The sequence below is a fragment of the Mycteria americana genome, chromosome 4 (genome assembly GCF_035582795.1).
Source record: "Mycteria americana isolate JAX WOST 10 ecotype Jacksonville Zoo and Gardens chromosome 4, USCA_MyAme_1.0, whole genome shotgun sequence".
Classification (NCBI taxonomy): Eukaryota; Metazoa; Chordata; class Aves; order Ciconiiformes; family Ciconiidae; genus Mycteria; species Mycteria americana.
The window spans coordinates 45,265,719-45,281,545 of record NC_134368.1 but is presented as its reverse complement, the minus strand read 5'-3'; the positions used below and the strand labels follow the sequence as shown (position 1 = coordinate 45,281,545).

General features: G+C 37.1%; 1 protein-coding gene across 4 annotated transcripts in view; it reads left to right on the top strand.

Moving 5' to 3' along the window:
- Window positions 1–15,827, top strand: part of TLL1 (tolloid like 1) — a 142,319-nt gene that overhangs the window by 73,356 nt on the left and 53,136 nt on the right. For 3 of the 4 annotated variants that reach the window (XM_075500345.1, XM_075500347.1, XM_075500346.1), the window contains exons 6-8: window positions 9,057–9,235; window positions 11,091–11,196; window positions 14,058–14,182. In XM_075500345.1, coding sequence (XP_075356460.1) covers window positions 9,057–9,235; window positions 11,091–11,196; window positions 14,058–14,182 — 410 coding nt within the window. Of the gene's footprint in view, window positions 1–9,056; window positions 9,236–11,090; window positions 11,210–14,057; window positions 14,183–15,827 lie in introns of those variants that run through there. The other variant, XM_075500348.1, reaches the window with a different exon arrangement.

Sequence of the window (15,827 nt, the reverse complement as noted above, 5' to 3'; positions counted from 1 at the left end):
GTACTTCCTATCAGAAATACTTCAGAAATACTTCTCAACTTCCTAAAGTTGAGAGTTTATATATCAGTAATGAATGAGAGATAAGTTTGATTATCATAGACCCATAGGACTGCAAGGGATCTCAGAAAGATGTCTAATGTGTTCTTAAGACAGAGACAGCTTTACCTATGTCATTGCTGATATATGCTTGTCTAACTTGTTTCTAAAAACCTGAAAAAATGAATACTTCACAGCCTGCTAGGAAATACATTGCTTCAGTATTCTTAATATAAGAAATGTAGGAAGTTGGGGGCAGTATTTTTGGTCATAGCTAAACCAGATATTTCTTGCTGCAGTTAAAGTACATTAGCATTTTTTCCTGCTCACCATGGCCATAGAAAATAAATTATTCCTCTTCCTTTTTTGAAGGAATCTATTAGATACTTTGAGACTGTTACTATGTCCATCCTCAGTTCTCTCTTCTTCCAGGTTAGAAAAAGCCTAATTCATATAATCTTTCCTGGTAAGTCATGTTTTCTAGGCTTTTGATCACATTGTTATTCTCTTTGAAATTCTTTTCAATTAGTCCACATCTTTCTTGAAATTGAGGATCCAAAAGTAGGACATATTTGTCCAGATGAACCATTACTTCTGCTGAGCCAGTGCTAGAGCTAATCCATGCATCTAGTCCTTCCACTTAGGTACCTAAGCGTGATGCCTCCCTGTTTCTCAACAGCTGCCACGTTTGACTCGTGGTCGATCGGGATGTGGCTCTGAGTAAGTGCCAGAGTTCCTTCCACAGCACTGATAGCCCATCACTGGTTTCAGTGTGTGCCATGTTTCGCACATCTAAGAACACCAAATAATGCTATATTTCCCTTTGCAGATCTCTTCTCTAATCTGTTAAAGTTGCTATCAATTCCACAGTTGTCTTCATGGTATTTAGCAGTCTTTTCTCAGACTGCAAGTTTAAGGAGCATCATCTCTATCTTCAGTTTATATAATATTCCAACCAGCTTTATACCCTCCTTTATATCAGGGACTCTAGTTTGCTTATGGGCAGCTTGTGTGGAAAAATGTCAAAAGCTTTACAGCTGGATCCCTCCTTCCCATCAGAATAATTTCATCTGTTGCAGTCTTAAACTATAATTATTTGTCATCACATCTTGTTTATTTAACCTGATTTTGAGAACAGTTAATTATTGAAATATTGTTTCCTAGTACTGCTGAAGCACTTAGTTTGAAATTTTGTAATTACTGATAGTCTTTTGTACCCACTAGCTGCAGATGTGAGAATAAGAATATCGTATTAAGATAATAGTGTTTAGGATTCTTCTACCAAAGCAGCGTACATTGGCATTAATATCTATTACAGCAAATATTTATGCAGCTACTTGATTAGGACAAGTAAAACTAATCTGTAAACAGGTTCAAAACACTTCGTTCACTACTGTTTCTCTATCCTTATGTTTCTTCCTATCAGATAGGAAATGCCTGAAGACACAGTCAATATACTTATCTGTATGCAAGCCAAAAAAGGGGTCAGCAAACTGGAATGGCCTCTAGTCACACGCTCTTAATAAATATCACTGAGTACAAGATCAAGCTTCTTTTTATATAGTGAGACAAAAAAAGAACAATTAGTCATGTTGTTCTGGCATCTCAGCATGCCTTTGATCTGACTTTGTGGCAATTTTTGTTCTCCACCAGAAGATTTAAGTACTTTTTATGACAAACTGTAGATGACGTTACAATCACTGCTGTATCGTCTTGTATGGGTATTTGACAAAGCTGTCTGAGATACAGGAAAATCAGATCTCTTTCAAGTGCTTCTCCAAACATTTTAGACTGAACAGCTTCTGAATGTTTTAATGTTTTTTGAACTTGCTAGTATATTAAATAAACATTACAGGTGAGTTCTTAAAGTTGGTGAAACGGGTAAATTCATTGTCTGAGGTATACTTTTTCAGCATTCTTTAGCTTTAAGAAGGATTACATGTTATAAAAGGTGCTCGGTCACTTTTACGGAATGAGAAGAAATTCAGAGTTGTACTAAATAATCTGTGGCATTTGGGCTGACTCATGCTCTCAGGTGGTAATTAACTCTAGCACCTGGCACTCTTCCTGCCCTCAGCAGTTGACACAGCTTCTCTGCTGGTTGTGGTGTGGCCGGCAGGATGGGTGTGACCAAGGTGCAGGTGGCCAGCTGCCCCAGCCTAAAACACAGTGCATTAACATAAATGGAATGAGGGGTGGTTTATGTTATAACACTGGGATAGGCAGCTGTTAACTAAGGAATGGACTCAGCTGGCTGTTCTTTGTAATACTGGGATGGTCGTCTCTATCGAGCAGGTGAAGAAGCAGTAGCCACTTCTGCCATTGCAACAGGTCCTCTTAGGACAGTGAATCAGAACATTTGGTAACTACAACTGTATTGATCCCTGACAATAAGCAAATTCATCAAGCCAGGTCATAGCCAATATTTCTTTTGTACAGGATGAGTTATGTTTGTGATTTAATATATTTGTGATTTCTTGTTGTGTTTTCACCAAGAAAAAATCCTCTGCTTCTTGAGTGAGATTTTGTTCGTGGATTTTGTGAACTTCTTTCCCTTGCTTTGTGATGATATGCAGTCCTAGTGTGCGTAAGTTCTGCAGTTTTTCATCCACGACTTCAGGCAGTCAGTGCCATGGCGAGCTGATGTTGTGGTCTATGAGGATTTTTATATTATCACGTTCTGAAGAGTGTAGCTTTTTAAAAAAGTGCAACATTGACCCACCATGATTCTCTCTTCCTTCATATTAGTTTAAGAGCATTTTTGACCGTAGCTGTATTACTTAAAAGAATGAGAGTATTGTTCCAGTCATTTCACTTTCTCTCTGTCACTTGTTTCTCTTTGCTTGCCATCATTGATCAGCTAGACTGATTAAATGGAATTAGAGATCCATAAATAGTTACTGTCTCCAACTGCTGTCTGGTGCAATAAAGATTAAAGAGATGAGGAGCTTTAAAGGCTGCCAGTTGACTCAATTTAAGGAGCATGACAAGTGCTCATACAGCACAGAGAGGTCTTGGCCTTTTGCCAAACACACCTGGGCTCAAACCCATGATATTGCAAATTAATTTCTTTCATAGATTTATTTATTTATTTTAGTTTTTCTTACCCTTTGACTTAGTGCAATTGTTGAAGTGATCAGAATCTTGTAGCTTAATTGGATGAATCTGGTGTGCTTGACATGACACTCAATGTAGCAAAGCCTAATGACCCTTTATGAGTGTGCACTGCTGCTGTTATTTTAAGACTTGGTGTTAATTCTAATTTTCTTTGGCGTGTAAAGAAACACTTAATAAATTTGTTTATAATTTCTGGGAAGTACTTGAAATCTGTCAAGTAATCAGTGTAAGGGAATTACCATACTCATCTGGCTGCTTGTTTTTAGAAGCAGGCCAGCATTAAAAAAATTCTCAGTGTGTTGGGTTTTAGATGTTCTGTGTTAGACAACCTAGAGGAATACTGTGTAAAAGATTGCAGTTAATTTTTTTCTTCTGAAAAGAAAACATCTTTCAAATGTGTCAGATGAGGTGCCCAAAGTCACTAGTCACTACACATATTTGCTAATGCCCAACTTCTCTTGTTTTTTATGACTATAATAATAAAATGTCAAATGATTTTTACAAACACCTAAAAATCTATCTGATTTATGAAATACCACTAAAAGCTTTCAGAGGTGATCTTAAGCACCTCTGTTTTTGAGAAACAATCAACTTTTTGGTATTGTTAATTGTATTTGGTAAATTGATTAATTAGGTATTTATTTACCATATTTTCTTATAAAAACAAATTGCCTTAACTTAATGTGTTATACTAGCCATTTTGTTCTGCTATTATTGCATAGCTATTGCCTGACCTTTTCCAAGATACGGTGTACAACCTTAAAAGGTTAAATCCTCTTTTGCTCCAAATGAAGTAAAAAGAACAGGAAGAGATAGACTGTAGTTAAATTCTTGCTTTATTCTTTTGCCGTTGTTGTGAATAGTGTCAATAAAAGCAGAGCTGGAGACATCATAGAGGGTACTATTTGGAATAATTATTTATTATTTTTTCACTTTTTCCTTTTTATCTATTGGTCTCCAAAGTATCACTGTGCAAAAATTATATTGAAAATCTATGGAAATTTTTAAGCTACCAAATATATCTTTGCTAGTTGAAGCATGTAGTGTACATGAAGTCAACAACATAAGCATGTTAAAACTATTGAAATTGTATTAAATGTTCTACAACCTACAGTCTTAATAACCTATTGATTTGCTTTAAGCTATAAGTATTGATTAGTGTTCTTTAGTTCTGCTTTGCATTTTTTCTCTATAGAGTTTCCTCACAGTGGTAAACATGAAGACTCAGCAGAAGAGTTTAAACTGTTTTAAACTAAAGGATTTGTTCTGCCTTTTCATATTTATGCATGGTTATCCTAACTTTATTCTCATCAATCTCTTGCACTGCTGTCATGTGTGGTATTCAGATCATAAAAGTTTTGAATTGCAAATTAAATTCCAGGATTTAAAAAAGTATGTGTAAATGTGTTAAGTCTCCAAGGTGTATTTTGCAGGAGTATAGATGAATGGAAAACTAGATAGGTTAAAATTGGTTGTGTGGTTGAGCTTGGAGGGGTGTGGTTAATGGCTTGGACTCACTGTGGCTGACAGTACAGTATTGCAGGGGCCTATCCTGGGACCTGTCCTTTTTAACATATTTATCAATGACCCATGAAGACGTGATGGCACATGCTCTCATCAGGTTTGCAGATGACACCAAGTTGGGGGGGACCAGATGATAGGCTCAGTGGTAGAGTGGTAGATCTGCCGCTCAGAGGGACTCAGGCAGGCTGGAGGAACTGACCAACAGGAACCTTATGAAGTTCAACAAGGGCAAATGCAAAGCCCTGCACCTGCAAAGGAAGAGCAAGATAGGCTGGGCACTGCTGGGTTGGGGAGCAGCTCTGTGGAGAAGGCCATGGGGCAGTGAGCTGGGCAGAAGTTGGCCATGGACCCTGGCAGCAAAGGCAGCCAACAGTGTCCGGGGCTGTGTGAACAGAAGTGCAGCTGGTGGCTCAAGGGAAGGGATCATCCCTCTCTGTTTGCCACTTGCTAGATCACAGATAGACCCTACATGCAGTTGTGGGTCCCCAGTACAAGAAAGAGATTAATAACCTTGAAGGACTTAAGCACAAGGCTGCCAAGATGCTCAGGAGCTGGAGCACTTGCCCTGTGAGGAGATGCTGAGGGTCCAGGGTTTGCTCAGTTGGAGAAGAGGTGGCTTCAGGGGGACCCAGCAGCAGCCCCCAGTTCCTCCAGGGAGGGCAACAAGAAGAGGGAGCCAGGCTCTTCACGGTGGTGCTTGGTGGGAGAATGCAAGGCAACAGGCGTAAGCTGAAGAAAGAGAAGAATCAAACTGGATATAAGGAATAATTTTTTCACAGTGAGGACAGCCAAGCATTGGAGCAGGTTGTTCAGAGGGGCTTTGCTGTCTCCATCCTTGGAGGTTTTCAAGACCCGACTGGATTGGGTCAGTTTCAAGACCTGAGCAACCCTGGTCTGACTTCATATCTGACCCTGCTTTGAGCAGAAAGTTGAACTGGAGACCTCCAGAGGTCCCTTCAAACCCGAATTATGCATGAATCAGTTGAATTTTGTCCATATTTGGTAGTCTGTAATGTGAATTTTCACAGATTGCATGCACTTTATGATTTTCTATTTTTAAAATAACCAGCAGGCATTGTCAATGCATTTTATCTTTTTGCACAAGTTAAGGTCAGTATAGCATAATTACCATAATGATTTACATGACCTTAACATAGGTAGGAAGCCCTAACTCATTAAGTTCACCTAATATAGAAATAGTGACATGCTTTCACAGAATGTGGATTACTTCATCTGATTGATTTTTATGTTTTCTACTCGGCTTCCTGTAGACTGCCAAGGCAAATGACACATCTTAGTCCTTACTTCAAAGTGTTCAAAGATAATGAACAATGTTTTCTAAAAGACTTGAAGTCTGAGACCTAGGAACTGTGTTTGACAAATTTATTCAGTGTACATCACTGCCTATGACAGTGAATTGGGAATTCTATACTGAGGACAGAAGGTCTTTAATGGCTTTCTAAAGGAATGAACTTTTCCGAGAATGAAGAGTTACTGCAAGTTCTACTACCTTTGGCTCAGAGTACAAAATGTGTACTCCAGCGTTCCCTCTCTAATTTAATGTGACAGTAAATAGCACTGTGTAAGAGGTTAAAAAAAAACACAACAAAACCCAAAAAAAAGGAAAAACAAAAACCCAAACCAAAACCAACAAAAAAACCAAAACCTTCTTAAGGATCCAAACACTTTTCTCCCCAGGGTGAGTATGAGTGAATAAGAGAGTGTATGACCTATGGTAATTTCCTTATTGCACAACAGAAACATATTCAAATGGTTGAGTGACTAGTGAAAGATAAAAACCTGGGTAAAAATGATACTGAAAGTATCTGTAGTGCTTTAATTATGTTTATGTATTCACCTGTAGCAATAATATTTATTCTGCAAACATGCAGTCTGAAAAATATGTTAAGCAAAAACATGTCAGCGTGTCAGGTGCAAAGGTGAAATCCACTGTGGAATCATGAGATAAAATGGTGTTACTGCTCTAAATTTTTATTTTAATCTTATTTCTTCTGTCTGTTGCTCCTTTTTATCAGCTATGCTGTATTTTCAGGGCATATCTTAAGGTATATTTTTTCATTACTATTATTTATGTCAGTGTTTATAATAAAATTTCTATATCATAAATATTGTACGTAGTAATTTTGTGTTAATACAGTTTATATAGCATGAGGGAAATACACAGAGCAATACACAGGTGTTCTTTATTTTCTTTTACTGTGGTGTGGAACAGTAGCACATAAACCTGCAACATTGAGAATGGCACAGAATTATAGCAGGGAGTCTAAATTGCCATTGGTTTTATTTACCTGCCTTGAAGAGAGCTATCAAGGGAAGACGCCGTAAGAAATTAATTAAACATGATATTGCACAACTCTAGCTGAAGCACTGAGCCTAATTCAGTGCTTTGACCTAAAAAGGTGATTCGCACCTATCCTTAGAACTATCTAAAGCAGGAAGAAAAGAGTTAACTTATTTTGAGGGTAGGAATACTTGAGAAGCAGTTGAGATAGCAAGGAGTGATTGTAACGTGAACAATAATTTTTCCCAACAGTATTTTTAAGATAGTTTAAAAATTCTTGATACAACCCTCCTAGGCTGTAGTAGTAATATTTTCCTCTATAAAGTAACTTGTGTAGCCTTTATAATTTTAAGATATTACTATCATTTTTTGGTATATCTATCCTTGATTTTAACCATTAGTGCAAAACCAGTATCTGCTTCCTAAGAACAGGTATTGTGAGCTAAAATGCCATGGCTGTACTTCTCTAGTATTAATATTTTAAAATTCTAGTTGTATTAGACACTAACAAAAATCAATGGAGATGACCAACCAAGACTGACTGACCAGCCAACTAACCATAGTGAAAAATGTCTTTGCCACCACAAAACCTGAAAAGGAGAAACAAGCAGACGTTGTCCGTAGAATTTAATCTGCTACCAGTATTGCTCCCATAGCTGCTTTTCCTTTATTGCCCACAGAGGCGTATGAAGGACAGGATCATTCTCCACACTAGCATTGACTTCCTCAAGGAACAAATATATTCTGCTATGTAAATGTTGCATCAGAAAACACGTTTGTTTGGCTTTTTCAAAAAAAAGGGGGAGAAGGGAGAGGGTGGAGATGGAGGTGTTCTGCTCAGTACAATTCCATTCTACCTGACAGACTGCAGAATTTACAGAGCAGGGAATGGAAATTAGGCATTTATTAGTGAATATAATGCTGGCTTGAAATATTTACGATCTTCAGGGGTGACAGAGAATCAGCTTATGAAACCTGAAATTGTATTCCATTTTGGTAGGATTTGCTTTACTCTCCTTTCTCTCCTTTTGCTAGCACAGTCAGCAGACTTTTTTTTCTAACCAAAAAGCAGACATCTCAGATAAATGCTGACAGTATGAATGCTGAAAAGGGCGTCTCTGTTCCATAAGTTTACATTGGAATCATGGAAGTGCAGTGGAACAGGAATGAAACATGAGAGCATATGTGAAGTGGGGTTTTTTGGGGTTATTTGTGTTGGGTTTTTTCTTGTGAAAATATGATGTTCTGGGACTAAGGTTCCTGTTACAAGAAAACAGGAGTGGCAGAAAAAAGCGGTTCACCTATCCAGACCATTCAACCTCCTAATATACTGTTGTTGCAAATGACATTGTATATCACCCATAGCCAGAGGAAAAAAAAATGAGGAGAGGTTGCACAGTGGCATCACAGGATTCTGCATCTCATTCAGGGTATCTTCCTTCTGTATTTTCAACTGCATGCTAAGTGAATCTTTTAAAGGACTACTATTTCACTTGCATTATTTCTGCACTTTTTATAGGAACTATATGGAACTAATGAAGTAGGGTGACTTCTCAGATCAAAATAAAGCAAACTTATCAGAACTGAGTGACCAAGAGTCTGGTGAATGCTGTCAAGACACACAGCAGAAGTATGGCACAGTAGAAACCTTGCCTTTACTTTTTTTTTCCGCTTCCCTCTGCATGCCTCTTGAGTGTGCACGGGCAAGAAAGCAGTGATAGGCATGGGTGAGATGGTACTTCCAGTCAACTTTATTTTTATTGATTCTTTGGGTGAAAAGAAGTTCCTGTGTCATTCTGAGATAGAAGGCCACAAGTGACAATTCTGTTGATCACAGCTAGCATCTTTTAAGAAGACCTTGAATACAAAAAAAATCATTCATGTGTCCTTTATTAGGTATTCTGAATAATAAGTTGTTCTTGCACTAGATCTAGAGTTTGTGAGCCTGCGAAATTGCATAGTGCATTGTTCTGCTGATTTTTTTTAATAATATTTTCTCATATTTTAACTGAATTTCCTATATGGTTTGTAGAGATATGCATGAAAACTTTAATCTGTGTTTGTGTTTTAATTACAGGTGCTGTTCTTATGTGGGTCGAAGGGGAAATGGTCCTCAGGCTATATCTATTGGCAAGAACTGTGATAAATTTGGTATAGTTGTCCATGAATTAGGTCATGTGATAGGTTTTTGGCATGAACATACACGACCAGACCGTGATGACCATGTCACCATCATTAGAGAAAACATCCAGCCTGGTGAGATATTCTGATAAGCATTTTTTTTTTTTTTTTTGGGGGGGGGGGTGGTGGTGGTGTCTGTTTATTTTTGGTGTTTGTTTTTGGTGTTTCTTTCATCTGCTCAAGTCTCTTAAAACTGAATGCTGAATAGCAGAAATGAAGTGAATAGCAGAAATGAGCATTTATGCCTGCTATTCCTCTTAGCTAGACTGATCTCAAGCTGATTCACAGATGAAATACTGCAACTAAAATATAATCTTTTCTAAAGATCTGGCCAAGTAGCGAGCCATTAAATAGTATTGGCTAGAAGGAGAGAAATAGTAATCATGCTCAAAAACTTTGAAGGAAGCCATTGATCTTGAAGTCCTTTAAAAGTCATATTTCTGGGCTTAAGAAAGGACTTTTCTTTTGTAGTCTTTCCTGAATGATAAGTAGAAATATGTCAATAGCTTTTTAGCTGCCCAAGAGGTTTAGACATGGAAGAGAAGCTAAGGACTTTGAATCTGTGACAAAGATGAGCATGGTTCCCACGGTTTTCAAATTACTGGTTCCCTACAGAGCTTGCACCTTTAGCCAGTGGCCTTGGTGTGGTTGAGACAAAGCATCTGAGGAACCTGACAACTTTAAACTGTGACTGCCATCTCGTTGTCAGTCTAGCTGTTGTGCCCACACTTGTGTCCTGTGGGCAAGATGAGAGGGAACTAGGCATGTTTCATTTGCAATGTTCATAAATGTGCACGGTCTTTGTGAAACACTGATTTTGGCTTACGGGAATTCTCTGCTCAAGAAGGGGTGAAATCAGAAATAGTCCAGTGATATCTTGGAGTATTTGTCTGTTCCTATAGAAAATATTTTAAACCAAAATAGATTTGAGATGCAATAAATCTTTGCCACCTCAGCTAGGACTTGGAAGATGACTGGCAGCTGATACACACTCCCACAAGTCTCTGAAGTCCTGAAAGGGCACGTGCATCCAAACCTTCCTTCTGTTCTCTCTCTGTCATTGACTTGTATAGATGCCACAAGTGCTCTTCCCCTATGCTTTTTCTGCGATGGGGAAAATCAGCTGAAATGCCATCCTCAGCCTCCTTCTCCCTCTTTTTAGTTAAGTCTCTAGTTTCTGGCTGAAACCACTTCTTGTGGTGTGGTATGAGCTTGAGGATCGCTAAATGGGATCAGGAAGTCATGACCACCAAGACATTTGGGTTTTGTTATATTATGCAAATTATGTTGGTTAATAATGTTAATACCACTGCAGTTTTTTTGCAAGACACCAGTGGGAATATGAATTGGAGTAAGGGGGTGCTTTGCATCTCTTAATACACTGATTAGGACAAAGAACTTTTGGTCTGGGGTTATGAACTAAGTATAATTCTTTTGTTCCTCCTCTGCTTTCGTTAAGTTGCAACAGCTGGCTCTTGAAAATGTGACTTTGTAGTGTTTGTATTACATGGGGGCTCAGAGAGTAGCCCTTGCTGAAGCAAAGTCTCTTTAGTATCCAGTCTAATGAGTCTACAATGAGGAGGGTTCTTCTGGGGTCTTTTCTGTCAAAATGATTTCTTTCTGGAATTAAGAACCAAGCCAGCAAATTTTATGGATTCTACATGAAGTGCAACATAATGTGTGGGGCCTTTATGTGGGTTAGGTGAATGAGAACAGTCTTTCTAAATGCCAAATACAGGAATTTGATGTGTGTTTCAGAAGGCATGTCTGCTCTCTTGGTTAATGAAAGCACACAGTTACTCCCAAATGGCTAAGATTTATGAATGTCAGTGAATGATTAGGTCAGGATCTTTGTTGTTTTTCTTTTTCTGTTTGGTTTTTATCTTCACAAAAATAGATATTAAAGAAACTAATTATCAATCATTCATAGGTCAGGAATACAACTTCTTGAAGATGGAGCCCGGAGAGGTGAACTCCCTTGGGGAACCATACGACTTTGACAGCATTATGCACTATGCCAGGAACACCTTCTCAAGGTTGGAGTCTCAGGTTATACCTTTTGACTTTTAATTCTATTCCTCTCTGTGATTGCTAAGAACTATGCATTTTTAGTATTACAAAATCACTTAAAATATCCCTTGCGATATAGTGTTTTCACAGCAGTCAAAACACAGCTTGTTTATTTTAAGTCAGAATAATGTAATTATATTTTTAAATACATTTTGTTTCTGTTCAGTTTCAAAGCAGCCTTTTCATCTTCCTTCAGTTCTTTAGCTTTTAAGACAAGATAATCTGGAAACAGCACTTCATAATACTCACTTTCTTTTTGTCTCCACAAAAATTTGAATTTAGAAAAACCAAATGAGTGAAATGGTTAGGAATTTTATGTGTAACATGATCTGTTATATTAAAGAGAAATGTCCTTTGATGCATAATGTCTGAGTAACTATGGATTATGCGAGTAGAATGTTATGGTATTAAGACATCTACCACGCAAGCCACAACCTTTGCTAAGGACTGCAGTAACCATTCATGAGAGGCTTCAGCCTCTTCTCTATTGTTTGTACAGATTGTTACTGTCATCAAAACCATATAATAAAGACTTCTGCTGGTTTTGCTCTGGCCTGTTGCAGGCTGATCCATTCCCAACTCCATAGCAACTCGCGTGGGGCTTGCTCTGAAACTCTGCATGGTTGTGGGGAGCTGTACAATGAGCTGTTCCCCTAGGCTAGCCCTACTCTGGCGAAGCAGGAGTCTGGTTTCCTATTATATTTCACAGCAAGTCACAGTCTAGCTAATTAATCTCTAAAAATACCAGAGTAATGTAAATTAAAAAAAACAAACAAAACTTAAAAACCCAACAAAAAATGATTGTTTGAAAAGTGATGTGGCAAAAATACTAGACAGTCTGAGACTCTGAAATAAACTGAAGACCACCAGAAACCTCACCAGCCTTTGCACGTTTCTTAAGCTTGTTGTCTCCAATATGAATGATACTCTCCAATATAAATGATATTACTTTAAAAAAACCAAAACACACAGCAAAAAATCCTGCCAAAGGATGTATTCAGCATACACATAATTCACCCTTGGAAGAGCATGGGAATGAGCCGCATGAGGTAGATATTAGTCACATTGGTTAATCCAGTTACAGATACATTACCTTAAGGAAAAGATTATAAGAACCTATATAAAATAGAGTAATTTAACAAGCTGGAACCCCCCAGAGTCCTAGGGCAATGACAACATCAAGATAATTTGATTTATAGGCCCTGATCTCACCACTTTCCAAGCTGTTGAAAACTGATAGTGCCATGAGTAGGCATGCCCTGCCCCAAGGAACAAGCAGTTGTTACTTCATACTGTTTAAAAAAAACCAAACAGCAAACCCTTGAGGTCATGTATTGATTTGCACTGATTTATCTTGAAAGCATGAGTTGTGCTCAGTGTGGAATATTTCCAGCTCTTTATTGTTAGACTTTACTCACCCAGATAAGTAGTAGAAATCATGAAGTTCTAGTCACACACAGTAATGGTGTTCATGCTGTATTAAAACAGTTACAGGTTGTTCCCTTATTAAAGTGCTTAAACATTTAAGAGAGGATTGTTTTCACATTTTTCAAAATATGAATAGCATCAGTTTCAGGTTATACTAAAAATAAGTGGAAAGTAAAATTATAATTTATAGATCAAACACTTTTTTGAAATAATAATGTGTCTTCTTTCTAGAAACTGAATAATGCCATAAGTAGTCTATTTCACTGTTTAGATTAGTGTAACATCCTGAGATGATTCTTTTTTTTTTACAAAATTTCTAGTGATGCCACAAGAAATCGAACTGGGTAAAGAGAGCAGTATGTACCTGCAATATTCAAGATGGTTCATTTATTATAATTTAAAAACCAATCTGTATTTATAAACAGTATTCCTAACTACAAAGATCCTTACCGTTCATTCATTTTTGGACCTACATTATGCCTGAAAATACCAGTTTTACTTTTCAATAAAAGCCCTACAAGTGTACAAGACAGTATAAAAAAATTAAAGAACAAGAGAATACAGAAACATATTCACCTGTTAACTTCCATTTTATTGGGTTTCAGGGATTTTCAAATTCCGTAACATGGTAATAGAACTTAGTTTTGTACCTTAATCTTTTAAAATTTATTTGAGACTACAAAAATATTTTGGATCGTATTTAAAATTTGGGAACTTTTGAATAAAACTGCACTTTTGGAACAAGTGTGCTACACTTAGTCATTTAGGGTAAATCTTATTGAAACTGCATATGGTAAGTCGACATATTTTATTGTAAAGCAAGCAGAGGATGGCAAATAAGCATTTATGTTTCTAGCAGTGGCTAGAGTAGAGTTAGATCTGTTATACCACCTGACGGAAGAATGATTGGCAAGTGTGCCTGACTTTACCTGCTCTTACACGTGTAAGTTAGACTTTAAGACTTCCCCTAAAAACATTGTTAGAAATAGGAACTTTGTGATTAAGAATTTTGTGATAGGGCCTAATTTGTGTATTTTTATATAATTTTATAATTTTTTTTTTCAATATAGCAAGACCTTAACAGCAGTGCCTTTTTCCTATGTAGTCTTAATAGTAGTAAGAGATTTCCCTCCTGTTGTCTAACAGGAATATAAAAGCTGATATCTTAATTAATGTACTGAAAGAAGATTCTTTTTTGATAACTTTGCATAAAGTTTGCCAACCTGAGGAATTTTTATGACATGTTTTCTGTATTTAAAGTTCTGCATTTTACCCTCTTATGCCAAATGTAAATTCTAGATTTGCAAAATAGCATGATACATTCATAAAACTCAGACAGTTTTATGACAGAAACCTGATAGGGTTTTTTGGGGTCTATTTTTATTTTTATTTTTTTTAGGGGCATGTTTCTGGATACCATTCTCCCTTCCCGTGATGATAATGGTATACGACCTGCCATTGGCCAGCGTACTCGTCTAAGTAAAGGAGATATTGCACAGGCAAGAAAGCTGTATAGATGTCCAGGTATTGCACCACAAACAAACAAAAACCACGTACTAGCAACTGTTTGACTTGTTGTTCAAGAGGAATGATAAATTTTTTGAGTCAGCTGCTCTGTAGTCTGTTTCCATGTTGGCAACTGACGTAGGCAGTTCAAGAATTGAATCATAAAAAAGTCTTATAGGTAAGGTCTCTGGAATGCAAAGCACTTAAGGACAGATAAACTGTATGAAACAACACTTAGTTTCTTGACATTTCAGTCTTTGTTTTTCTTAGCTGTTCAATGTGAGAAAAAAAAAGATGTTTAATATAATTTCTGGTTTGCATATTGACTGGAGTCTGTGTTTATTTGAATTCAAGTAGAGTGCAGAAGGAGCAAATTAAATTATTGCAATCAGCTCTGAACACATTACATTTTTTGAAAATTTGACAAATAACAAGCCAGGACAACTAAGATGTAAACTCTTTTACAGATGAACTGTAGATCTTATTACAAACTTTATACAGCTGTAACAGTTACATTTAGTATTTGAATATCTTCTGACTAATTCTAGTGTCCTATAATTTCAATGCATATTAATGTTTTATCTCAAAATAGTGTTGGAGTAGAGTTGCTGTCTGTCTCAAAGACATGAGTAGCAAGTCTGGAGTCAACCCTGTGGTTGCTCTCTTGTGCTAGTTTTTCTCTAAGTGCTGGCAGTGTGGTGGAAATCTCAAAGCAAAAGGTTTTACTTTCCTTGCTCTAGCTATAGCTGAGACGAGTTTTAACCTTTGGTGTAAACTGAAGCAGTTCAGAAGTGCCATCTCTCAGTCAGAATTTGCCAGCGAGGGCCTTGTGGGAGGCTAGACATACCAGCTCTGTGCCACATAGGTTTTACAGCCCTCCTGCTCCTCATGGGGATTAATGAAATCTCAGTAACTGTTTTAAGTCAGATATATGGCTATTTTTTACCACCTGATCAATACAGAAGGACTAAAAAGAGGGATCAGGACTGAAGTGATGGAGCTGCTTCAGATTTGTATCAGCAGCAGTGGGATCTACTGAAGATCTGGGGCATCTGATGTGCCTTTGATGTACACTGTACAGCTGAAATATGCTTTTCCTTTGTGCTGTAAGTACACTGAATCATAATCTCGTATATACTGAGAAACATGCACAGTGTTTCTGGGCCTACCAGAGAAGAAACCACTTTAACATATTTTCTTTAACAACTGTTCCTTTTGGAATAATTTTTGCTCTTTCCTTTTGGTACAGAAAATACTTGAATAATGCCATCCTTCTTGGCAGCATTATTTGTAGTAAAAGTATACAGAGAGCAACAGTTTCATAAACAGAGAGAATAAGTATCTATTTTGATAAAAGACAAATTTTGGAGACAAAAGTAGTCTATAGAATAAAAAAAATCTGTGAAAGTAGCTAGTATCTTATGATCACATTGACTTAAGAAAGGAAAAAAAAATATCCTAGGCTGTTTAGTGTGTGTATAATATGCAACATGCACTTTCAGTCAACTGAAAAAGATGCAATGTGCTTTTTGAGCTAATGTTCAAACAGTTGTTCAGAGAAAATGTCCTTTTCATATAATTCATGAAAATGTGTAATGATGAGTTATCATTTCTTTCAATGTCTTGAAAGTCTTGTTGAAAGTTAGTTTCACAGTATTGTAAA